Genomic DNA, 27,915 nt, shown 5'->3' with positions numbered 1-27,915 from the left:
AGCTTTCCATCTACATATGTTGCTAACATTGCTCCACAAAACATGTTTATAATGGAAACTTCTAGCTGCCTTAGCATTTTTTAAACTTCTCATGTCTCTTCTGTTTGTCTTTGGGCTTTTAGTATATGCAGGCACTATTACAGACATGTATCAGATTATAAACATTGCAAAATTTTATAATTTCCTGTTCATCTCACTACCCAGTTATTATTTCCACCAGGAGCTAGTGATGATAATGACGATTCCGATTTTGGTGGAATTCTACATGTGAAACAACGGGACCACGCATTGCAAGATGACATAGTTCCAGACGACGAGAGTAATTTTATGGATGAATCATCTGCAATGAATAAGAAGAAAAAGGCAAAGGCATTGACCAAGGCTGCTATTGCTAAAAAGGTTCTCAAGAAGAAGATAATTGCTAATAAGAAGACAGTGTTTGATGAAGATGGACAGGTAAAGATTTTTGTGGATTTGATTTTTGTCTCTCATGCTCATCAGACTATTATGTTTCTAGCAAGTGCAAGGAATGTCTGTGATACATTGTCATTTTTATTTTTTATGTTACATTTCAATTTTGAGAGAACACTAACTTTGTTGAAATGTTTCAATGTCTCATTGCACTCTAAAAGCAGTGTGTAACACCTCCGTTTTTATCCTGACCTGATCTGATCGAATAGCAGCCCAATATTTATTATTTAACATGACCGCGAACCTAATGGGGCTGGTAATCGGAATTGACTGCTATGGAAGTTGTTACTTTCCAGTTCGTCCTGTTCAATACTATAATACTGAATGTATGGTAATAAGGAACACCAACACAGTTTTACTAATTACGAACTTATATTCTTCTCAAAAGACAAAAAGGAGACAGCCACTGCCTTCGTCATACATGTCTAATTACAGCTAATCTCAGCGCAGGCTTTCTTCATTTGCCATTATCGCCACACACTAATCCATCACTGCAATTCAAGGTTAGACCAGCGCAGTAGACGCGAAAACAAATATCAGCACAAGTAACGTCACTGATCACTTTTATAAAGATACTTCATCACTTTCCCAGTATTTATTTATTGTTTAGGGTTCTAACCACAGTGATAGTGACACCCTTCTTAGTTAAAAACCCTGTATTCCAATAATGGTGTACACACACACACACACACACACACACACACACACACCATTCCCGCCAACCACTTTGGCGCATCTCGACACTCGCTCTCGCAACACGTCACAATCGATTGTTTGCCCTATCGACCTGTGCCAAGTGCAAAGTTATAGTAAGGGCCTACGGACCCCTTACATGTGGTGTAACAATATTGACTCTGACCTCCTCTATAAGCATGAAAGCAATAAATGAAAGTTATAACACATCCCTTAAAAAACATTTTTGTAATAGAGAAGCCTGTTAGAATAATTCAGATGGTAGCTCTGAATGGCTTGCAGAGCCCTGTTTAAACAGCTTGTTGTTTTGCAGAACTTTCAGAATCACTCATTAATTATATTTGTCCATATTATTATTCCAGTTCTAAAAAAGTTTTGGTTCTCAAAAAGTTGTTTGAAGTATGATTGTAAAAAATAATTTGTTCAGGAAGGAGTCAAGTACATGGTACACACTGTTTCAACATTCTGACAGAGTATATTAGATGTGTCGGGGATGATGTAACAAAGTGTAAGAGTGAATTAAAATACTTTCTCATAGCCAACTTCTGAAGAATGTCTTCACAGTGATTCTTCAGCTAATGTAAAATAAATTAATCTCATGTTACAGTGGGTGTGGCCATAATATAATTCAGATTAGCCTTCAAGAATATTTCATAGTTTAAGTAATTTCATTCCATTGAACTGTGCATAAATAAAACACACATCTTTCACTTATTTCCACATTCCAGAAACTCAGTGAAATATTATTCATGTAATGTGATACAATGCAAATGACTACAGGTGACCAAGATAAAAATATCTCGTTCTCATGAGACACAAAGATAGGAGACTGAGGTCCAAGACATAGTGTATGTGGAAGCAGATGCTGAGTAAATATAGTATAAACATTGTAAGAATGATAGGGAATATTAATAGCAATTCAGGCCAGGAGAAGAATCTCTGCGTACCAGTTGTGGAAACAATGAGAGCTGGTGCTATGATGACAAATGAAAATTACTTCTTTGAGATAAAGTAAATCACTTTCATTTGTAACTATGAAATTGTTTGTTTGGGAAAAGGAAGAAGAAAGAGATTGGAAATTGAAAAACAATGCCCAAAATGCTAGAAGCACAGAAGAATGGCTCAGAACATTATCTTAGAAGAAATTTGTGTAATTGTGGTATCCTTGCCTTACCTGTGGTACTTCCAATTTAGAATCGTAGTGTAATCATGTAACTGTGTGGTTTGGTTCAATCTGGTGTGACACTGCCTGTCTCAATAGTTATTTGGTGTGTGTGTGTGTGTGTGTGTGTGTGTGTGTGTGTGTGTGTGTGTGTGTGTGTGGTTTTTTTCATTGGGGCACATGTGCATGCACATTTCTGATTAGCATATTACACCATTCTGTGATGAAAGTGTTCAAAACCTAATACTTGTCATTGTGATACGTTTGTTCTGTTAGGCTTAACCCACTTCTTCTGTTCTTTTTCTATTCAGTTTCCTCAAATTCTTTCTGTTTTGCTTCTACCAGTACAATATTTACTAATATCATGCACCATCAGTGTGTATATGTTTAAACAATCTTGATAAATTTCGCATAGATTTAAGGTACTGTTAGAAATAGGTTTTTTCCCATCTTTGTTCAATGTTCTAACTTCTCTGTGTATGATTTCGTAAATTTCAATCTGTAATTTGTCGATTTAATAGTGTGTGACATATAACAAATGAAACTGTAGCTAAGAGCTGTGTGGAGTTAAAATAAAAGCCTTACCATCTGTGTTTGTGTTATCTGTGGTCTCATATCACATTAGGTAAATTATAGAATAATTCCAATTAAAAAAATAACTAGCAGTTTTCCAAGACAGTAATATTACACAGTTATTTCTGGATCTTGAATTATCTGATATACCTTAAGAGTGTTATTTTTAGGGTTGTTTGCATTAATCTGCTTACATAACAGTGTATTGATATACGGCATAAGATCTTTTGATTTGGTTTGTCAGATGGTTTCACAGATCAAATGAGCCATGTATGACGTGTGGTAATAAAGAAACCAGACTCATTCTCCAGCTCTTTATTGAAAAAACTTAAACAACTAAAATGTTGTCCCCTTCAGTGTAGCCTCCTCCCCAATCCCTGCACTGTCCCATGCAAATTTTCCAGTGTTTGAAGTAGAGCTGAAAGTCTTTTTTCTGTTATGCTGTTGAGGAGGCTTGTTGCTTTTTTCTTCACTGTATCCACAGGCTCAAACATGGTTCCTTTGAATGCAGATTTCAATTTTGAGAAGAGAAAGAAGTCACATGGTGCTAGGTTAGGCGAATACAGTGGATGTTTCATCACTGGAATGTTTTTGTCAACAGCCTCTTGACAGACATTACATTATAGGCCGGCATGTTGTCCTGACAAAGAATCACTGAGCAATTCTTCCACAGATCTTGTCTCCTTCATTGCACACGTTCACAGAAGGTCTTCAGAACAGTTACATAATAAGCTTGATTGACAGACTGACCCAATCAATGTAGGTAACCCCTCAGATATCGAAGAAAACTATCATCATTGCTTTGAATTTTTATTTGTTCATGTGCACTTTCTTCTTCCTAGGGTATTGAGGGCTTTTCCAATACACGGATTGTCACATAGTCTCTGGATCATATTGGAATATCCATTTTCAACTCAAGTAATTACTTTTCTGAGGTAATCGGACTCATTTTCAATGTTTCCAAGGGTCTCAGCACAGCAGCCCACTCAGTGTTGCTTCTGCTCGTTTGTGAGGATTCTTGGCACTGCTTTAGCACAAACGTTTCTCATGCCCAGATCATCATGCAAAGCCTGTCTTAATGGTTTCCTTATTGTTGCAGGCAAGTCCTGAAATTGCTCAAATGCTCAGACGATGGTCTTCTCGAACAATTCTATTGACCTTCTCCACATTCTCTTCAGATTTTTAAATGGAAGAACCCTATTGAAAACTTGTGTACAAAATAGATACTTACCACCATAAACGCGTTTCAACAAATTGTAAAGTTTCTGTGGTGGATTTACCAAGTTTTGTGAGGAATTTGATGTTAACCCGTTGTTCCACTTCAAAGTGTAACATAATTCCAACAGACCTCAGACACATGGCCCATTTCTAAGAAGGCTTACAGCCAGACTAACCACAACAACAACATGAAGTTTCGCACACGTGTTAGGGAGAGCCCTTAGCTTATTCCTCCACTCTTCTCTTTGTCATCAATGAATCTTTAAATGCGCACAATTTCAATCTGGTTTCTTTTTGACAGACTTGGTACTCCACAGTACATGCACACACACACACACACACACACACACACACACACACACACACACACACACACACACTAGAAGAATTTGTGCTTGCCTGTCAGTAAAATCTTTCAAACATTTCTATGAATTCTTTATAAATTCTCAATAATCACAGTACAAAATATCTTGCTTGTAGTGTTTTATATATTATGTTGTGCCATTTCCTGAGATTGTTAGTTGTACAAATGCACAAGTAAACCCTCTTTGAAATTTGAGAGACAGGAAGAGGCGGTGACAAACAGTTAGTTTGCAACTGTAGACGAGATTAGTACTTGGATGATAATCTTGGAAAGTGTTTTCACATGTCATGCATGTACATCACAATCTCTCATGATTGGAAGCATAAGATTTTTCTCACAATTGTTACAGGCTGTTGTGGATGCAACACGAGAGAAAGTAACTGAAGTAGCCAGGCAGTATGAAGCAGAAGGAGGAGGAGGAGGAATTGACCTGGAGCGTGCGCGGGAAGTGCTCAGAGAGGAGGACCGTGTTGACAAACAGCGATTCCGTGAGAGAGTACGCATGAAACACAGGTGAGGTTTATTTTTATTCTCATCACACTTCTTTCAATTTTTGCTTGGAACATTCTTCAGGACAGAATTTACTTTTGGTGTTGACATGAAAGTTTTCATATAGGCACTCAATGAATTTAGGAAGGAATAAATCAAAATTTAACGCATTTTTATTAATTTTTGTAAGAAAGAAATAAAAGGAGAAAAAAATCTGTTGAGCTGAGAAGTCATGATAGGCACATAAAATTATTCATTATTGTTTCATTGCTGTGTGTGTGATATGTCTTCAAAGATAAAACACTGGCAAGCTCAAGGGGTCCCATATTGCACTGGGTATATGATTGTTACAAAGGGAATCACTGTTCTCCCTGCAATGCCAAATGCCTAAGATCATGCCTGTCAGGAGAAAGAATTCCAGGACTAATGAGAAGCAGCAGCAGCAGCAGCTAATGAGGAGAATTTTCTCCCTATTGTTTTAAAAAAATTACTGATTACTTTGGAAAAGTTTTGACAAAGTGTGCATTCAAAGTTATTTTTAAGGCCACCAGGAAAATAGATGAATTTTTGTGAACTTTAAAATTGTACATAAAATTCCTTTTCATTTTGGCTAGCTTTCTATTAGAACCATAAAGAGAAATTTACCATTTGTCTTGCTGAACATCAGAGGAACTAACACTTCAGACAAACTATTAAATCAACCGCAGCAGAATGTGTTTTATGGTGTGACAACTGTGAAACAAATTTCTGTGATGTTCATGTTATACATTTGTCAAGACTACTAATTATTGTGTGTGTATTTATAAATACATATATGTTAAAGTTTTATAACACCATAATATTTTTAACAAAAAGTAGTAAGGATGAAATAATACATCAATGTCAGTTTTGCTGAAAGGGAAGAATTCTGACTAGATTACTAATTTTCATATTCATTTGGTAAAGTGTGAGAAATTGTGATACCAACTGTACAGCTCACACTGCTCCTTGGAGCCCCTTGAACAGCTGCCAATGTTTTATTTCTTAAGACACCTGCTGTGAATGGGAATGAAGCACTTTTGAGTAGTTTTGTGCTGTGGCCACTGCCTCTGTCTAGAGATCTGAACAACAGTTAACTATGGCTGTGAAAGCCTTTGTTGCATTAATTTATCTGTGTTGAGAGTTTGGAGTTGGGAAAATGGCTGGTTTTTTGCTAATTAGACCATTATTTGTCTGCCCTAATAGTTCGGTTGAGTGGTTGAGTGCCAAGTCCTGTGACATGCTCCACAGTGGCCAACAGTAGAACTTGCAGAAAAACAAAGAGCCAGGACACAACGGCTAACTGATATTGATGGCATTTTTAAAATATAATTTTCTATTTAGTCGATACCTTGCAAAAATATTCACAACAAGATGGCATTTAGCAGTGGAGCTAAGGTAAGATAATACTTCATTGTTATCCACTATGAACACAAAGGAGTCAATCAACCAGTTGTTAAAAATGGAATGCAAGATATTGAGAATATGAAACTTCCTGGCAGATTAAAACTGTGTGCCAGACCGAGACTCTAACTCGGGACCTTTGCCTTTCGCGAGCAAGTGCTCTACCATCTGAGCTACCCAAGCACGACTCATGCCCTGTCCTCACAGCTTTACTTCCCCCAGTACCTCGTCTACTACTTTCCAAACTTAACAGAAGCTCTCCTGCAAACCTTGCAGAACTAGCACTCCTGGAATATTGAAAATATATTTGGCAGTAGATGAGTTCATGGAAAAGTACTATTAAAATCTGACAAAGAACCATGCAAGAAGGGAGAACTAATATCATTATAAATTCAAAAGAAAATATTACTGTTCAGTGTGTACATAATATAGAATGGACAACTGGCCGACTAAGAGGATGTGGAACTCAGTAACCCAAAAGGAATCAAAACCAAGATAGTTTGAAAAATCCACAGTAATCTGCAGCATCCATATTATTTTGCTCCTTGCTCACACGACTACACGAACACATTATTAGTTTAACGATAGTCATATACCTGCCAAGTTTTAAAGGTTTTCCATAAAAACCCAGATTCATTGAGTGTATTATGAATTACAAGTGGAGCATTTTTTTTTTTGTACACTGTGTACCTCCACCAAACACTGTATTATTTCTTGCAGATTGTAGCTATATATGTAGCTTGTTTCCTTTTGATATTCTCTCTTGTTTTCACATCCCGTAAGCAGAGAACACCTCAGTTTTGATTTTTGATACTTGCTCATAGTCTGATATGCTAGTGTTTATCTAAAGTTGAATGTTTACTACATTTATGCATATATCTACCATTGATTAATTTGTATATCTAAAAACAAAGATGATGGGACTTACCAAACAAAAGCGCTGGCAGGTCGATAGACACACAAACATACACACAAAATTCCAGCTTTCGCGGCCAACGGTTGCTTCTTCAGGGAAGAGGGAAGGAGAGGGAAAGACGAAAGGATGTGGGTCTTAAGAGAGAGGGTAAGGAGTTATTCCAATCCCGGGAGCGGAAAGACTTACCTTAGGGGAGGGAAAAAAGGACAGGTGTACACTCGAGCCCCCGCCCTCCCCCCCCCCCCCCCCCCCCCCCCCCCACACACACACACACACATATCCATCCGCACATACACAGACACAAGCAGACATTTGTAAAGGCAAAGAGTTCGGGCAGAGATCGTTACAAATGTCTGCTTGTGTCTGTGTATGTTTGGATGGATGGACGCGCGCGCGCGCGCGTGTGTGTGTGTGTGTGTGTGTGTGTGTGTGTGTGTGTGTGTGTGTGTGTGTGTGTGTGTGTGTGTGTGCGCGAGTGTACACCTGTCCTTTTTTCCCCCTAAGGTAAGCCTTTCCGCTCCCGGGATTGGAATGACTCCTTACCCTCTCCCTTAAGACCCACATCCTTTCGTCTTTCCCTCTCCTTCCCTCTTCCCTGAAGAAGCAACCGTTGGTCGGGAAAGCTGGAATTTTGTGTGTGTGTTTGTGTTTGTTTGTGTGTCTATTGACCTGCCAGCGCTTTTGTTTGCTAAGTCATATCATCTTTGTTTTTAGATATATTTTTCCCACGTGGAATGTTTCCTTCTATTATATTCATATTATTTAATTTGTGGTGCACTAGGATTCAAAATATTTAAGTGAGGGATTATATAGTTTTGCCATTATTGCATCTTTCCTCATTTATAAAATATGTTCCTTTTCCTAGTCAATAGAAAATTTTATTTACTATTTCAACCAGCATTACATATTAAAACTTTCAGAGAAGAAAAGCAGAAGCTGAAGAAAGCAAAGATGAAAGAGATGAAGGAAGCTGAAGATCAAGAAGTAGAAAAAGATACCCAGGATGCTTCTGAATTTGGCAGTGAAAGTGAAAGCAGCGACGGACCAGACTTATCGTGGTTGCCAGACCCTGATAAGGTATATGGTAATAGAGGAGATGATGAGAATGAGGAAGAGGACAGAAGTGCAGACAGTAGTAGTGAAGAGACAGAACCAGACAGTGAACCACATCCACAGCAACAACGAAGGTTAGTAAGCTGTAATTTAGGTTGGCTTGTTCCTGTTGTACAATAAATATGTGAAGTTTTGCACATTTGTGACTAAATTTCATTTCATCTTCGAGCATTCTACATGCTATTGATCTTAATATTATTATTTTTTTACAATTTGAACAGTACATAATGATAAAAAGAGTACTAATAAATAAAATAGTAGATCATGTAGGTTTGCATACAAACGTACAATTAAGTTAAAATTGCAGATCTTCATTTGCTCAGTAAAAAAATTAACCCAAGGCATAGAGAGCCTTCTTCTTAAGCCAATTTTATAAAACATTTCTGAAGGTGTGTGCTTTGGGTGGCAGTGCACTGGACAGTAGTACTCCCAGATATTTATAGCTGTTGTGAGTTGTGCTTAGCCTTCCAGAGCGATGGTCAATCTTTTCTTTGGGACGTATATTGTGATAATGGAATGATTGCTGTAATTTGTATTTCTCAGAGTTTTCTTGTGAGTGGACTAGACAACTAAGTATTTATACTGATGGGACTGTCATGACACCCAGTTTCTTGAAAAGCAGCCTACAAGATATATTGGAAAATCCAGGATGGAGTGTAACAATATTAGAGAAGGAAAGTTGCTACTCACCGTATAGCAGAGATGCTGAGTCGCAGATAGGCATGACAAAAAGATTCTCACAATAGGTTTCACACACACACACACACACACACACACACACACACACACACACACACACACACACACACACACACGTGCGCGCAAACAGTTTTGTGTGTGTGTGTGTGTGTGTGTGTGTGTGTGTGTGTGTGTGTGTGTGGGTGGGTGTGTTTGGTGTTGACGTGTTTGGTGTTGACAAAGGCCTTAATGGCCGAAAGCTATAATTGTGTGTATCTTTTTGTTGTGCCTTTCCTTCTCTAATATTGCTACAAGATACATTGTTTTTAAGACACCTGCCACACACATGATAGCCTTTTTCTGCCACACAAAAACTCTTTTTGTCTCTGTGCAGCAGTCCCTGAACTGTATCCAGTGTGTTATGTGGCTATGAAGAAATGCAGCCTCTGCATGTGTGAACAGTATGACAGAGAGCTATAGTTTAAAAGCTGCTTTACTGTACTCCTATTCAACACTTTATTTATACATCTAATCCAATACTTCAACTACTTTACAGCTGTTAATTATACCATTGGCAATGGTGAAAATGTCGGTAGCCAAGACTCTTATATAAATGCATTACTAGCTTCTACTGTTGTTGGAATCTTAACTACGACAACACATTTTATGTGCATAGTGAGTGATCAGTAAATCAAAAATTTCAAAAATTTCAATCATGATCAGCTATTTGTCACAAGCTCTTTTTAAGTGATGTCTAATTTTTGGTTCTTGCTATTTTTATTTCATTATTGGAGTGCCATTTTCAGGCATAAAGATTTGATGGCACGTCATATAATAGGTTAAAAATTGACCTTTTTGTAGGACTTCATTACTTTCGTTATAAATGTAGTCATTGGTTGTTATTAATGACATTACTAAATTTGTTATTGACTTTATAGAATCTGTGCAGCTGTATTACAAGAAATAAAACATTAACTTTTTGACAGAGACCAGGAAAGAAATAAAGTGCACAGCTGCTGAGGGGATTTTATATAGAAAGCCTGGAAGCGATGTTGTAAAAGCTCTTACCAGTCTTCTGTAGCTTCATTGCATCTGCTGTTGAGGTTGCTACCATACTAATCCAATGATGTAGATGTAGAATTGCTGTTCTTGGACTTGTCAAAATTTTAAAATTACTGGAAGTATAATGCACTTACATTAGCCTCCACTTCTCACTGTCTTTGTTAAATGTGTACCAAAACAGTTTATTGAAACAAAACAAAATACACATAAATGACTATTGTTGCAAATACCATGGTCATTATGAGCAAGTTCTTTATCTCACACATTGTAAATATCAGTTACTGTTGTTGTCAACTACACACATTTTCAAAGGGCTTGTGAGTCTCCAAGAGATGAGATCAAAATCAAAGAGTTTATAAAATAGTGCCTGACTCTGCAAGATAGTGTACAGTAATCATTGGCATATCCTCTGAATTGGCCACAATAGTTAGGAATCACTGGGGTCACGTAGAAATTAACAGTGGCAGAATCAGTATATCAGCCCTCAAGCAGGATATAATAATTTCTCTCCATGTTTTAGCAGTCGTATCACCACTGTATGGTGAAATGTGTCATGCTGAAACGTGTCATGTACAAGTCATTATTTAAAATGGAAAATATACAAAAAATGAAAAATATACAAAATATTCAACAACTTTGCTGATGTATCTGTTATTTGATTAAATACCTTTGCGTGACCATAACTGCAGTGGCTATTGGTGAAATATTTGGTTTTTGGTTATATCTTTTTTTCCAGTTTAACCTGAGTGTTACAACCACTCAAAATAACTGGTTTCTAAAATAACCAATTTTTGGTTTTTATTCGTAGTATTTCATGTAATAGATGTAGAAATGGGACAATGATTGAAAAATTTTGGCTCCCTCAGTTTCAAAACACACAGAATCAAAATATTAAATTAAATAGGCAAATAAAAGAAAACTTAATCCATCCAATATTTGCTGCTTTTCTCAAAAAGTGATCAAATATTACCAAAAAAAATCACCAATATTCTCCTACTGATTCTAATTTTATGAAACGGTGCTCAAAAATCGTGTTGTAATCAGGGATCATTCCAGTATTTGGGGATTATGAGTAATCAGTGCTAAAGGGTGAAAACTGAGGTTGTGTTAACTTGTCCATTTTCAAGCATCACAAGCAGACAAAGGCATATTATGTAGACACAGGTAACAGATCAGCTACTTTCTGTTTTTATTATATACTATGAATAAATTGTTGTTAAATTTTTAATTTAGTACTGTTATCGTAATTTCCTTCCTCTTTTATTATTCCATAGAAATTGCAGACAAAGCTTCAATCTTTTAAAACAAGTGAAGCATTGTCCTTCATTGCTATGCCACTTCATAAAAATATTTCCAGACTAGCATTGGTGCCATTCAGCAATATAATGGATATCCAGTGAGTTATGAGAAAGTACCATACAGACCAGGCAGGGACAAGTCTTGCACTCTGCATGTACACGTGTATTTTAAGCTACAACACATCACAACAGGGACTCAATTGTCTTAGCAATTCTGTACCAATTCTTATGTGGTTTGCTTGTTTCTGTCGTCATTGTTAATAAAATAGCACTGATTACTTTTCCCATTTTCATATTTCAAACTACTGGAAATTTTTCAAATAAAAAAAGTTTTATTTAGAAACATAAAAGTTTAGCACTGCTGCTATGGCTAATTGATTTTTCTATGGCTAATTGATTTTTCTTTTTTTTAACTCGCACATTAGTAAAAAATAAAGTACACCTGTTATAACCAAAGCAAGTACAGAAAAATATTGGTTATTCAGAACTAAAGTACTGGTATTGATCTTAACTGGTCAGTTTTTCCGATTCCTAAATTTTTGTCAGAATATGTTGGCTTATGGAAGAACATCTTCAAAACATGTTGGTGAAAAAATTGCAATTTCTGTGACAGATTTATACTAACAGTAGCCAAATTGTTATCTTGCCTGCTATTTGTAGGTGACAGGATTGCACAGGAGAGTTTTTCACTTAGCATGGAAGGGATGATATCTAATTGGAAGTGGTGGGTTGGTTTAATAAAGGAGATGCCTTGCTGAGCCTAAAAAGACTTGTGAAACAAACTGGAGAGAAGGTGTTATCATTGTAAAGGAGTGAAGACAGTATATCTTGGCTCCAAGTCCAATACACAAGGATCTCACCAATGAATCAGAACCAGATGATGGTTGTGTAAAACACTGCCCATATTAAGCCAATGAGTGGCCAACAACTCCTGCACTGTGATAGCTGCCACACATTTATCACTGAAGTTCTGTCCCATACAGTGTGTCACGCGTAAAAGTTGATAACCATCCTGCTCTTAATTTCAAGTAATTTTTTCTGGTTTTACCAATGGCAGAAGCAAATTATGTACATGAAAGAGAGAGAGTCACATTACCAATGTCATGTGCAGAACATGATTCTAATGTAACAACATAGTATAATTCAAATAGTAATGACAGTGTGATTACAGCAAACGTGCACAAATTCTACAGTCTTCAGAGAAAATTAATACACTAATGGCATTACAATTGCTACACCAAGAAGAAATGCAGATGATAAATGGATATTCATTGGATAAATGTTTTATACTAGAACTGACATGTCATTACATTTTCACGCAATTTGGGTGCATAGATCCTGAGAAATCACTACCCAGAACAACCACTTCTGGCTGTAATAACGGCCTTGATACACCTGGGCATTGAGTCCAACAGAGCTTGGATGGCGTGTACAGCTACAGCTGCCCGTTCAGCTTCAACATGATACCACAGTTCATCAAGAGTAGTAACTGGCGTATTGTGACGAGCCAGTTGCTCGGCCACCATTGACCAGACATTTCCAATTGGTGAGAGATCTGGAGAACGTGCTGGCCAGGCCAGAAGTCGAACATTTTCTGTATCCAGAGAGGCCCGTACAGGACCTGCAACATGCGGTCGTGCATTATCCTGTTGAAATGTAGGGTTATGCAGGGATCGAATGAAGGGTAGAGCCAGGGGCGGTAACTCATCTGAAATGTAATGTCCACTGTTCAGAGTGCCATCAATGCGAACAAGAGGTGACCGAGACGTGTAACCAATGGCACCCCATATCATCACACTGGGTGATATGCCAGTATGGCGATGACGGATACACACTTCCAGTGTGCGTTCACCGCGGTGTCGCCAAACACGGATGCGACCATCATGATGCTGGAAACAGAACCTGGATACGTCCGAAAAAATGACATTTTGCCATTTGTGCACTCAGGTTCGTCGTTGAGTACACCATTGCAGGTGCTCCTGTCTGTGATGCAGCATCAAGGGTAACCGTAGCCATGGTTTCCGAGTTGATAGTCCATGCTGCTCAAATGTCATCGAACTGTACTTCGTGCATATTGTTGTTGTCTTGCAAATGGCCCCATCTGTTGACTCAGGGATTGAGACATGGCTGCACGATCCGTTACAGCCATATGGATAAGATGCCTGTCATCTCGACTGCTAGTGATACCAGGCCATTTGGGATCCAGCACAGCGTTCCGCATTACCCTCCTGAACCCACTGATTCTATGTGCTGCTAACAGTCATTGGATCTCAACCAATGCGAGCAGCAATGTCGCGATACGATAAACCGCAATCCCGATAGGCTACAATCCAACCTTTATCAAAGTCGGTAACATGTTGGTACGCATTTCTCCTCCTTACACGATGCATCACGACGACGTTTCACCAGGCAACGCCGGTCAACTGCTGTTTGTGTATGAGAAATCAGTTGGAAACTTTCTTCATGTCAGCATATTATAGCTGTTACCACCAGTGCCAACCTTGTGTGAATACTCTGAAAAGCTAATCATTTGCATATCACAGCATCTTCTTCCTGTCGGTTAAATTTCGCGTCTGTAGCATGTCATCTTCGTGGTGTAGCAATTTTAATGGCCAGTAGTGTAGTTATAAAAAGACAGTACAACTGATAGCCATTCAGTACCTTGGACGAAAAAAGCATGTAAGGTGGGGGGAAAAGAACAAAAATTATGGTAGTGTTAAATAGGCTTCTAACCATTTGAATTTTGTAGTAAGGAAAATGATTTAAACTTCACGGTGAAAATGGCCACTAACAATAATTTTATTTTTTAAATCATGCATTATTGTACATTCTGAAAAGTAATTTGGATGTATGATAATATTTAAATATTAAATGCTGTTGATATCTTTTATTCCAGATCAAAAACAACAGTTGGAAAAAGAAAAATGTCTCCTGAAAGTAACAATGGTAATGTGAAGAAAGTAAAGAAAGCCAATCACCTACCAGAAAGCTTGGAAGATGCTGAATATCTAGCTCTGCAGTTTCTAAGAAGCTGACAGTTTGTGTGGAGTTATAAGTAACAGTGTGGTGACTGATGTACACAAGAAAATATTTTGAATGTTGAACTGTTTGTTAAATGTCTGTAAATAGTCAGTCTGAAATTCATTAAATTATTTGTGTTTATGGTTGCTCAATAATTTTCTGCAACTGTGTGTTTCCTTTTTTACTTCATACTGCTAATCAGTTGTAGCCATACTGGCTTTTCTCATTGAGAATGAAGTCTTATCATAGTGAATATCACAGCCAAAAATTCATTCAAATAACATACACCTCATACCCATTGTTAACTCAGTCGAAAGTGTAGCCCACAAATTAATGATACTTTAAAAATACACGTGGTCACATTCTAATTATGTAAACAAGAGTCATCTAAATTTGACATGTAATGCCAAATATTTTCTCCATTATATTATAAATTTGTGCATTTGCATTCTGTTTTTCCAATGAAATTCATGTGCATAATGTCCTTTAGCTTTTGAAGTGACTGAGCAGCACCCATTTGTTTATAAGTTTTAAGATCTTGACACAAACAGAACATCTAGTCATTTATCCCAAAAATTTTAAACATGAACTTTTTTTATATTTTAAATGTCCCCCCCCCCTTTTCTCATGTCTCACTTTACCAAAATACACCACCAAAAGTAAACATACAGTAGCTGGCAGTGGAGGTGGGACACCTGCTAGTATCATGACCAGTGCACCTTCCACTAGCTGTTTGCTACCATAAACCCCAAAAACATAAAAATCACAGTCTTAAGGCGCAAATATAGAAACATAACCACCTTTTTCTGTGGCTTCAGCTATTTCTCTATTGCACAACTGAAACCAACTTGACTTGCAGTTTAATCTTGTTTAAATTCTGTTCCCTCAAAGAGATCACATAGAAGGTCGTTTTTGGACATCAAAAGCAGAAATACATCCAGTACTAAACCTTGTGTGACACCATATTCAAGGTTTTCTCTTGTGAATTGTTTTCATGTTGAGACGATTTCAGTCTCTCTCACATATCTTCTGCTTCAGCCAAGGAGTAGTTTTCATTTTCCTTACCATTTCAACATTTATAGCAGAATGTAGAACTCTGCTGTGCAAAACTTAAGGACTAACCTAACTTTCACAAGATGTGTCACTCCCTAGATGAAACTTGGACCATCCATAGAAAGAACTGCTACAGTATAGTACAGAGGAAAACTGTAAGAAATACACAGTAAGGTGAACAGAAATGACACTTTTATTCATGGACAATAATAACACTGAAGCCACTGCAATCCCTGATTGACCCTTGGACATTACAAAAGATGGGACATAGTTCTTAATGTGTTGAGTTGGCACCACGGGTGGTAATGCATGCTCTGCAACATGCTCTTGTGCTGGCCACAAGGTTTTAACGGGTTCTTGTGGTAGGATGTTCCATTCCTCCACCTATGCGGTTCACAATTGCTGAATGGTCGTTGGTGAGTGTGAACATACACTGAAGGATGTCTGTCCAATGCATCCCACAAGTGTTTGATAGGATTTAACTTGTGGGAATGGGTGGAGGGGAGGGGGGGGGATGGACAAGCCAGTCAATTCACTGAGTATCATATCATCTCAATCCATGAGCTCATCCATTTGCGCAGTTCAATGCACGTACAATTTGTCATCCTTAGAAATGAAGTCAGGGCTGAGCACACCCCTCAAAAGATGCACCTGTGCAGTGTTACAGTAATGTTTACCAGTGAGTGTAGTGTGTCAGTATGTGCACACAACATTATGCCTCCCCACACCATATCACCTGAATCACCAAAACAGTCATTTTTGTCAGTGTTGGATGTACCCTCATATGAGATGGGAACATGTATTGTGCCCAGGAACATTGTTGAATATAAGACAAAACTGGTAATGTATACTGATTTCACACACATTGGAAACTTAATTCTGAAGCTTGTTTACTTTACTAAATGCATGCTAGGCTATTTTCATTATTCATTTGATTTCTTTTGGTGTCAGCCAGTTGTCTCGAATTTCCATAAACAACTAAAACTTACCTACCGGCTCTATGAATTCATTGTTTCAATAGTAATCTCCACTATTTTCATTCTGATCTGTTAATTGTATGCTTGTTGTGCAATGTCCTTAGGTTGATTAGGTTTAAGTAGTTCTAAGTTCTAGGAGACTGATGACCATAGATGTTAAGTCCCATAGTGATCAGAGCCATTTGAACCATTTCTTAATTGTATTAGACTTATTCGAAACTAGCTGATCCGGCAAACTCTGTTCCGCCTTAAAGCCAATAAATAATTTTGGATGTTAAGTTCAATTCTTTATTAGGAAATACAAATAAAAAAAATTGAGTATTTTAATGATTTTTTATGTTTTTGGTGCTTAGCTTCCACTGTTCAATTAAGTACCTTGTGATACATGACATTTTTTGTTTTGTCATCAGACACAAGAACAAACAACACAGATGGTCTTCCGACCCGCGAACATGCACATATAATTGACCATATGAAAAACGTGGATATTCCAGATTTAAACCACAAACTTTCAAGGATTGGCCTTGTGATTTGTTAATGGTCACGGTGAATGCATGACGGATCGGAAATTGAAGTCTTTTAAACTCAAACGGCATATTGGTTGCGATCATCAGGATCCCTGGAATGAGAACTTCCTCACCTTTGAATTTTCCTTTGAGTATTGTTCATCAATTTACGTACCACCAAACGTGTACCGTTGCACAGTTTTGGTTAGTTTATGTTTCAAACATGATTACTACGGAGCCAACTTTTAGGCGTAAATTGTGCGGTGGTAAGCCAGGCACATCCAAGGAGTTTACAAATTCAAATGGATAGCTGGTGGCTTCATCTTCATTTGTTACACAGTCAATAGATTTGAATGAATGCATTTTACCAATGATCTCATTCTGAATTATGTAGTTTAGGTCATCTGCATCTTTATTCTTTGCCACTAAAATTGCTCGCTCACTCAACCATTCATTACTTTTGTAGTTAGTAATGATGCTTGGGAATACTTTTTTGATAAGTTCGTCTTTCAATGAAACAAAGTTACAGAAATTATGAGGAAATGAAATCAATCCCCTCGATTCTTCGACAGGTACTCGACCATTACAGATAGTCAGCAAATGACAGAGAAATCTTCAGCAAATATATCATTAAGCAATGCAACTCTCATGTTTGTTGTCAGCTGAAGTTTCTTCACATAGCACCATAGATTCGATGATTTGAGGCAAGAATTTATTTCGTCTGCAGCCTTTGCTGTTGGAAGTACTGGCAGTGTTTGGCGGAAATCGTCAGACAGTAAAATCATTGCTCCTCCAAAACATCTCAATTCATTTCGCAATGTTTTGTATCCTTCTTTCATTCCGGCTTTGTCGAGAAATATTCGATGATCTTGGTTGCGGCATTGTTAATGATGATTCAAAGAAAATATAAATTATTTCTTTAAAATTTTAATTAATGATATATGCTGATACTTAACCATAGATGTTTAGCTGTCATTTGCATTTTGTTATTCCATGCCAGATGCGTTTCTGTTATACCATGTTTTATAGCGTTTGAATGGGATAAAAAGTATCCTGTGTCCGTCTCCTGGTTCTAAACTACAATTTTCAGCCAAATCGGTCCAGCTGTTCTTGAGTTATAAATAGTGTAACTAACGTGACTTTCTTTTATATATATTTAGATTATTTTCAGACTTGCTTCTATTCAGTTTTTTTAATTGTTGATATTTATGCATGCTAGAGGCAAAGAGTACAATGTCAATAAAAGAAAATTAGCTTGAATATGTTCATTAACATGTATTTCTTCTTCATTTCCCTAGTTTCGGGATTACTTTCCTCAGTGGCTCTTGTGAATAGTTTTTGAATGTCCTCTTTCAGTTCTGAAGTTTTTTAACTCCCAGTTCACCTGCAGATGTGCCATATGAAATTTGAAATAAAACAAATGTAGTCTTAGAAAAACAGATTAGATGTTTCTCCTACATCCTACACATTGCCATAGACCATAGCAGTTACTCCCAGAAAAGGCCAAAGCTATGGAAGGCTTTGTTGATATAAAAGTTTGCACAGAATGTCTCTCCTTTAAAAGAATATCTTCCTTCTATGCATACCTGAAGAAAGAATAGAAAGTGACAGATGTGGGATTAAAAAAATTATTTACTTGGATTTTGAGGAAAGTAGTGATAGGATAGGAAGAGGAGAAAATGGAAACGCACAACAAAAATTGTGGATAGTAGTAGTCTCTTGTTACATTTTTAAAAGTTTATTGTTTAAAGATTATGATAGGATTAACTTTTTTAAATCCCTCCTTGCAGATACACAAATGGCGCTAGATAATTATTTATTTATTTATTGAATAACCTGCACTTTACATGTGACTGGATTTTCTGGCTCACCTCGGGAACAGTTAGATATATTCAAATGGAGAATCTGTTGATATTATGTAACAGTTATGAACATACATAAGTTATCTTAGGATGCCTAAATATAGTTTCTTGGTCTAGATTTGAGCAGTTGTAATTGTGACAAGCCAGTAACTTCTGTTAAGTGGAATAATTTACTGCATCTTTACAACTCCCCTCTCACATCCACACCCCACATCTTGTGGTTGGCGAGGATTCACGGACACATGGAAGAAGCTTATGTCCTTGATCTTGAGGTCAGTGTTATCACCACTTGTATAGATAACTAGCCTGTCACAATTAATAAGGCATTGCCCTCATATATCCTGTAGATGAAAAGAGTTGTGAAGTATTTCTTAAAGCACAGAGCAGATCAGTTCTTACACACATGGCCAACACATTCACATATATTGGTAAGCTTCATTTTCAATGCAAAAATTACTGCTTTTTTGACAGAGATACAACATAACATAAATCCCTTACCTCTTCAGAGAAGAAACTGTTCACCCCAGGTCCACTAGGATGTAGCAAACCAGTGAAAGAAGCCATGTTATTTGATCTTGGCTCTAGAGACACACAATTTATTAATGTTATCAAAGAGATCAGGCAGTCTCTTCTGGACATTACAGGTAAAACAAAAATTATCAATATATCATGTGCATATGTTGCATGGCAATTTTTATGTAAATATCTATCTTGTGTTATGAACTGTGATGTCTAAAGGTTTTATTTGCATCCCGTTTTAGAATGGGATGTATATTAATTAGTATGAAAACACGGTTCTGATTTGAGTTGTAATATTTTGCTACTTCCTGGATTAAAAACATTATTTTTACCCCATATACACACACACACACACACACACACACACACACACACACACACACACACACACACACACACACACAGTTTATGAGGTGAGAATGTACAAGAAGATTTAGGCTTTTGAAGTTGAAGTATTTTGTGATAGAAATGTTATAAATCCTAGTTCTTTGCTGTTAACCAGCAAACTATCTGTAGTGTGTTATCAAACCTAATACATTTTTTAAAAAAATTTTCAAAGCTAAATTATTTTATATCTTTTACACAGTAAGTTGCGTAAACACTAATTGTTATTCCTAAATACTCAGTAATAATTGTTTATTCAAATAATAGGAAATCCATGGTGGCCAGGCTTCAGTTTCCAGAGACGACAGTTGCTGCACACGTGTGTGTGTGTGTGTGTGTGTGTGTGTGTGTGTGTGTGTGTGTGAGAGAGAGAGAGAGAGAGAGAGAGAGACATTCATGCATATGACTGTGTACATGCAATGAAGACTAAGTCTGATAGCTTATTCAACAGTGTAATGCTTTTTCATTTACCAGTATTTCTGCTTTGAGACTGCAGCCTTTTACTGCTGCCTAAACAGGCAAACAAAATTGTCTTGCCTTTGTATTTTTCTTACTCAGTACACTCCCAGCTCACCACATTGTATTCATATTTAGATGCATATGTTCTTAGATGATGAGAGGTTCACCAGGTATTAGTATAAGTAATTTATTCATCCAATGATCATTTCACAATGATTTAGGCTTTGTCGGATTAATCCGGAAAAAAAAATGTACGTAATACACAGAAACATATGAAGGGTGGCATGTTGTTCTAATTTGCGGTTGGCCTGTAGGAGGATGCTATCGGCTGAAACATATGAAGGCATACACATGAGCTTAACAGGGAGAGAAGAGGTGGTGAGACGTAATCTTGTTGAAGGAACCAATCTGGCTTCTGTCAATTAATTTAGGAAAATCTTTTGAGAAGCTAAATCAGTATGTCTGGACAGAGCATGAGTCTTTATCATTCGAGTCTTAGGTCATTGTCTCAACAAATGCTCTGTATCATTCTGTTATGTGTATCTACAATGCTTTTACATATATACAAATTTGGAAGAATTTAGCTAGATAACATGAGAACCAGTTAAACATTGGTTAACACTGCGTACACCACATACTCTTACAGGTGGTCTGCATACATCGCACACACTTTTAGATTCCTTCTATCATGTCTCTGTTACTACTCCATATCTTCCCTGCTGCAGGGTAGAAAAACTGTATCAGCTTTCCAAGTGAGGTGTGAGATATTGAGATCATAAAATAGTGAGACATTAGTATTACATATTACTGATCTTGGGTGTATGATTCTACTGTAAAAAATAATTACATTATGAACATTTATGTAACTGAAGTGCTTTTGTTCTCTTTAATTTTGTTATTGACCGTAATATGAGTTCTCAAACTAATTTTTAATTGTATAGTAAACTCTAGACTGCATGTTTAAGTTTCCTTTCATCCAAAGTGTAAGTGAGCACTGCAACCATGCATTGTATAGGTCTAAATAGTGAGATTCCAGTTGGTTACCCAGATGTAAACCCTGACTGTGTCATCAAGATTGATTTACAGAAGCAATTTACAGGCCACAGGGGAGCAAAAAAAAGAAAAAAAAATCGCAATAAGATTAGTGAAAGGTAGGAAATGTCAAATCAAATAAGATTTTTCAGATAATTAAGGACTAGAAATAATGCACCATTGTGGAGGTATGACCATAAATTGGTAATCAATCAACAAACAAATGCAAAATGAATCAAATTAATCTGACTGGTACTATCCAATACTAGTTATGCTAAACAGTCCAGTTATTTGTTAAATTTTCTCAAGATAAGCTTTTTAAGCTGAAGAGTCAAAGATAGATAAACTTTAAATTTTTATTCATGGGTGATCATATAAACATAAATTAAATTTCCCCAAACACTCTTCTTTTCTCAAATCGTATTTTAACTGTGAACATTCAAAATGTTCATTTCCAGCATTGCTATGATGTTAACATTGTTAAATAAATGATTGGTACACCCTCTCAACAAATCCTATTATGTTATGATTGATTGTCACACTCTCAAAATTCTTGTGGCCTGCATTTCAAATGTTAAATGTCTACCTTCACAAATTACTGTGCATAGAAACCCATTGATGTAAAACTGAACAGTCTGGGAGGTCAATCTAGGTGGAACAGAGAGAGATGAGGCAGAGCACCGTACTGTCAATATATCAACCTTCAGTGTTTCAAGTAGACAAGAAATTCCAATCCACCAAAATAGAAATTGAAGCTTCATGTTAGATTATTTGGGCAAGATTCATCATCCAGATTCACCATAAACTTATGACTATGTTCTCCTACTGACCACCAAGCTTTTCACAGATGTAACTCAAAACTAGAGGAACTCCAGCTCACAAATACATATGTTTCCAAACTTACTGTCATAATTGGAGGAGACTGTAATTGCCAAGCACATAAATAGGATATCTAAATAATGGGAAGTCCAGGATGGTATCTTAAGCCCACCCAGCTAGCCACATGGTCTAACGCGCTACTTGCTGTGTGGGGGGTGTGCTGGACCCTGGCACGAATCCGCCCAGCAGATTAGTGTCAAGGTCTGTGTGCCGGCCAGCCTGTGGATGGTTTTTAAGGTGGTTTTTCATATGCCTTGGTGAATGTGGGCTGGTTCCCCTTATTCTGCTCAGTTCCACTGTGTCTGCAATTGCTGCGCAAACACCATTTCCACATATGCATACACCATAATTATTCTACCACGCAAACATTTGGGATTACACTTATCTGGTATGAGATGTTCCCGGGGGTGAGGGGTGTCCATTGGGAGCCGAACCGCAATATAACCCTGGGTTTGGTGTAGGGCAGCGGTGGGGTGGGTAGACTGCTGTGGCCTGTTGTGGGGTTGTGAACCACTGAGGGCTATGGTGGGATGAAGCCTCTCCGTCATTTCTAGGTCCCCAGTTTAATGCATTCATACATGGTATAATAACAGTATAATGAAAAAGATATATTGGTGCTCACCATATAGAGGAGATGTTGGAGTCACAGGCAGGCACAACAGAAAGCCTGATATGCATTTAAGCTTTCAGCCTAAAGGCCTCCTTTCAAAACAGTAAGAGGGTACACATTCAGACAAACACAACTTGCACACACGAGACTTTGGACTTCCTGTGTGCAACTCATTGTTTTCTGTGTATGATGAGTAGCAGTTTATCCTTTTCATAACATTGTGAATTTGGTTAACTACAGATTTTTGAGTGGTGGGCTTGACAAGACACTGAATAATACTGAACACTTTCTCTGGAATAGATAGTTTAGAAGCCCACTCACAACGGAAATATGTTACATTTAGTGGCAATAAATTGGTCTCACTCCTTTGAGAATGTCCACCTTGAAACTGGTATCTGTGACCACTTGGTCGTTGTAGCAACATTGATTACACAAGTAAAAAGAGCAACTAAATTAAGTAGGAAGATTTATGTATTCAGCAGAGTAAATAAATATATCCCAGAGGTCTGGGAAGGACCAAGAAGAGGAACTTTTAATGTTGGTCCAGAGTTGCATGTAATTGGACAAGTGCAAAAATACAAATAATTTTAAGACAGAACACTGGTTCTTACATGAACAAGTGTATATGCACTTTGAAAACCGGGCTGTAGCCAAGGCTTATCAATAACAATTTGCCAAAAATTCAAATAGAATCTGTGATCAAAGTCGAAGTATTATTATAGCAACATTTGAATTGTAGAAGTAGTCTGGTGACAGATCTCTTGGATGAACAGTGTGCAGGCACAGAATCACAACTGTCTGGTATTATAGTGGTGGCCCTCTTTTATGTGTGGTATAAAGTGACTATTCATGCCTGTGAAATCTTCACATCCTGTGCAGCTGCTTCTTGGATCCTTGTAAATGACCACTTCCAGCTGCATGGGTGTTTCTGGCAATACAGTACTGGTAGCACTGGCAGTACACATTAACATTATTACCAGTGAACAGAGTCTGTTGGATCCAATATCACAATTTCAGAAACAGCTATTACAGATGAAATAAAATACGTGACATCTGAAGTCTATCACTTCTTTCACCAATTGGATTACAAATGCAGCTGTTGAAAAGCACCATAAAGGAAACATCACAAATTCAAAATCAGTGGAAACTCCAGATTGGAATATCAACAAAATTAGGAAAAGATAGATTGTATTCACTGTAAAGATGATACACTGAGTTGCAGACAGACACAATGAAAAGAGACAAATTGCTTTTTGGCCAAAGCCTTCATCAGAAAGGAAACACAAACACACACACATATGTATATATATATAGCGCTGGTAGATAGGCACAATAAATAAAACACACACACACACAGAATTTCTAGCTTTCGCAACCGACGGTTGCTTCTTCAGGAAAGAGGGAAGGAGAGGGAAAGACGAAAGGATGTGGGTTTTAAGGGAGAGGGTAAGGAGTCAGTCTAATCCCGGGAGCAGAAAGACTTCCCTTAGGGGGAAAAAAGGACAGGTGTACACTCTCGCACACACACACACACACACACACACACACACACACACACACACATCCATCCGCACATACACAGAGACAAGCAGACATTTGTAAAGGCACAAAATGTCTGCTTGTGTCTGTGTATGTGCAGATGGATATGTGTGTGTGTGTGTGCGCGCGCGCGATTGTACACCTGTCCTTTTTTCCCCCTAAGGGAAGTCTTTCTGCTCCCGGGATTGGAATGACTCCTTACCCTCTCCCTTAAAACCCACATCCTTTCGTCTTTCCCTCTCCTTCCCTCTTTCCTGAAGAACAACCGTCGGTTGTGAAAGCTAGAAATTCTGTGTGTGTGTGTTGTGTGTTTTATTTATTGTGCCTATCTACCGGCACTTTCCCTCTTGGTAAGTCTTTGTTTTTAATATATATATGTGGATAGATACACAAACATACACACAAAATTCAAGCTTTCGCAACCAATGGTTGCTTCATCGGGAAAGAGGGAAAGACGAAAGGATGTGGGTTTTAAGGGAGAGGGTAAGGAGGCATTCCAATCCCGGGAGCGGAAAGACTTACCTTAGGGGAAAAAAAAGGACAGGTATACACTCTCTCTCTCTCTCTCTCTCTCTCTCTCTCTCTCTCTCTCTCTCTCCCTCTCTCTCTCTCTCTCTCACACACACACACACACACACACACACACACACACACACACACGTTCGTGTCTGCTTGGGTAGCTCAGTCGGTAGAGCACTTGCCCGCGAAAGGCAAAGGTCCCGAGTTCGAGTCTCAGTCCGGCACACAGTTTTAATCTGCCAGAAAATTTCATATCAGCGCACACTCCGCTGTAGAGTGAAAATTTCATTCTAGCAGACATCATGGTTGCATGAACCAGGCACCTGATGCAGAAGCCCATGCACAGCAACACTCACCAAACAGTTGTTGAGGAGAGACTCTTGGTATTCGTTTGGTTCATCTTGGTGTTGCTCAACAGTTACACGTCTGTCCACCTGAACTCGTTTCTACAATCATCATTCATCACTATCATCTATGGTCCGTGGTTCACCACAGTTGCCTCAGTGCCAGTTTTGGATAGCACTATTTTGCCATGCACAGTATACTTTAACCACAGGGGCAGCAGCACAGTTTAAAAGCTTAGCCATTTCAGATGTGCTTCCACCCTGGGTCTGAAAGTCAATGATCATACCCTTTTGAACATCTGATAATTCGCTCTGTTTCTGTGTTACAACAATGACTCCACTCTTTTCTGCATCCCTTGACATGGCTTTATGTACCCTCCACTGCTAGTGCCACCAGCTGTCATTTGTGGGTGGTTCTATCGGCTTTGAACAAAGGTGGTGGCCACACTAATGTGACTTGACTGTGTATTTTCTTATGCACTACTTATCCTCCTGGTCTTAATGCATGCAGGCCTCCTTGCCTTGACTCTTCCACATCTTCCAGTTCACTATTCCAGATCTTCCCTTTCCCTTTCTCCTTTCATCCCAGTTACACTGCTTTTGGAATAACATCTGTACTCCTTGAAAAAGGCCCCACAAGCCTCATATGTACAGAAGAATGCTGAGGATTAGATGGGTAGATCACATAACTAATGAGGAAGTGTTGAATAGGATTGGGGAGAAGAGGAGTTTGTGGCACAACTTGACTAGAAGAAGGGATCGGTTGGTAGGACATGTTCTGAGGCATCAAGGGATCACCAGTTTAGTATTGGAGGACAGAGTGGAGGGTAAAAATCATAGAGGGAGACCAAGAGATGAATACAATAAGCACATTCAGAAGGATCTAGGCTGCAGTAGGTACTGGGAGATGAAGAAGCTTGCACAGGATAGAGTAGCATGGAGAGCTGCATCAAACCAGTCTCAGGACTGAAGACCACAACAACAACATCCTCAGCTATGACTGTTCCTTCCTGGTCTCCTCTGGCTGATCTGAACTTCTGCTTAGTCTACGTTTATGATTTCATCTGTGGCCTTCTAGGCTCTTGGAATCCAGTCCCCCGGGGTTTGTGTAGTAGCTGGTTCTGTCTGTCATTCAGTGTTCTCCTTCGTGTTAATGAAAACAAAGATTATGCGCAGCAGAGTAAGTGTTGCTGTGGCCCTTAATATGACAATAGTCAACATGTTAACAATCCTCTTACTGTTTTTATTAATTGAAAAAGGTTCATGTTTCGGGGAATGTTCCTGCCAATTACAGGACCTACACCCTTCAGTACAATTACCATATAATATAGAAACTGGTTTCTTTGTATCCATTCTACAAGTACATATTTACCTACACCCCTACATCAGAAATTACTGTTTGTGGTCAAAAAATATGTGTTTTTTAAATTGGTTTCAATGGATTGTTAAGTTTCAACCTTCCCTCCCCCTCAAAAGCCCTGCTGTCCTGTAGCAGTCCATCTTGCTTACTGTACAACACTATACTACAGTGATACCCAATAAACAAAATACTAAAAATATAATTCTTATCTTATCTCCTAGGTCTTAATGCATGCAGGCCTCCTTGCCTCGACTCTTCCACATCTTCCAGTTCACTATTCCATATCTTCCCTTTCCCTTTTTCCTTTCTTCCCAGTTACACTGCTTTTGGAATAACATCTGTACTCCTTGAAAAAGGCCCCAGAAGCCTTATATGTACAATTGTTGCCCTTGTAGGAAAAATGGTTCAAATGGCTCTGAGCGCTATGGGACTTAACTTTTAAGGTCATCAGTCCCCTAGAACTTAGAACTGCTTAAACCTAACTAACCTAAGGTCATCACACATATCCATGCCCAAGACAGGATTTGATCCTGTGACCGTAGCAGTCGCGCAGTTCCAGATTGTAGCGCCTAGAACCGCTCGGCCACCCCGGCCGGCACCCTTGTAGGAAATTGGATCTTGATGTTTATAGGTTAAGTCATTTCTACAACCTGATATAATCCCTGATACCTTGTAATGAATTTTTTCATCTTCTTCGGGATATAGGGGGTCAACGACATGACCCATTCACCCACTTTCTACTGTAGCATTCTTGCTGTGTGGCTCACTGCTTCCTCTTGCTTCCCTTGTGCCATTGTGTTAGCTCTGCACACTCTAATCCATGCTTCTCTTATCACTCTTGTGAATTCTTTAACAGATTCTCTCATCTTAACCTTCTTGCCTTTTATTATGTCAAATGGTGACAGCATTTTATGCCAGTACACTACCTCGTAAGGGAACAAACCAGTATTTATGTGCTGTTTTGAGTTAAATTCTATGATGAAATATTTTAAATAGATGTTCCAAGTGCTATGGTGTGCATCCACATAGTGTCTCAACAGTCAAGGTCAATACTTCAAATATACAGGTACTGGTTCCTTTCTTTTTGAATGCCCCTTATACTTGTACTAGTGATGCCTGTAGTTGGACTTTGGGGTCCCTTTGGGATATAACATCCATTTTTCCCCAGTCCATATCCCTGAAAGTACTACTACCATTATATTAACCTCTGTCCTTACTTCCATTGTTTTGTGGATGACAATATTGTGTCCTAACATGTCCCATCTGTGCATCCCCATAACATCTTATATTAGCTGAAAATACTCCATCTGCCTGTCTTGTAATCTGTTGACACATCGATTTCCTTGTATTCTGCTGCCAACTTAATAGCTGGGTGTAAATTAACCAGTACTC

At 38.1% G+C, this 27,915-nt stretch overlaps 2 protein-coding genes across 4 annotated transcripts in view; both read left to right on the top strand.

Annotated features, from left to right (window-relative positions):
* LOC126281936 (probable ATP-dependent RNA helicase DDX10) overlaps nt 1-14,635 on the top strand; it is a 93,318-nt gene extending 78,683 nt beyond the window's left edge. For both annotated transcript variants that reach the window (XM_049981281.1, XM_049981282.1), the window contains exons 11-14: nt 221-456; nt 4,831-4,994; nt 8,229-8,495; nt 14,356-14,635. In XM_049981281.1, the coding sequence (XP_049837238.1) occupies nt 221-456; nt 4,831-4,994; nt 8,229-8,495; nt 14,356-14,494 (806 nt within the window). In that variant the 3' untranslated portion in view covers nt 14,495-14,635. The remainder of the gene's footprint in view (nt 1-220; nt 457-4,830; nt 4,995-8,228; nt 8,496-14,355) is intronic.
* A 4,536-nt stretch (nt 14,636-19,171) lies between these two features.
* The window catches only part of LOC126281716 (2-aminoethylphosphonate--pyruvate transaminase-like), a 96,899-nt gene continuing 88,155 nt past the window's right edge, over nt 19,172-27,915 (top strand). The window contains exons 1-2 of one of the 2 annotated variants that reach the window (XM_049980889.1): nt 19,172-19,306; nt 19,385-19,522. In XM_049980889.1, the coding sequence (XP_049836846.1) occupies nt 19,282-19,306; nt 19,385-19,522 (163 nt within the window). In that variant the 5' untranslated portion in view covers nt 19,172-19,281. Of the gene's footprint in view, nt 19,307-19,371; nt 19,523-27,915 lie in introns of those variants that run through there. The other variant, XM_049980890.1, reaches the window with a different exon arrangement.

This window comes from Schistocerca gregaria, chromosome 7 (assembly GCF_023897955.1).
Source record: "Schistocerca gregaria isolate iqSchGreg1 chromosome 7, iqSchGreg1.2, whole genome shotgun sequence".
NCBI lineage: Eukaryota > Metazoa > Arthropoda > Insecta > Orthoptera > Acrididae > Schistocerca > Schistocerca gregaria.
Note: the sequence above shows the minus strand (reverse complement) of the source record. Positions and strands in the feature narration are given on the sequence as shown.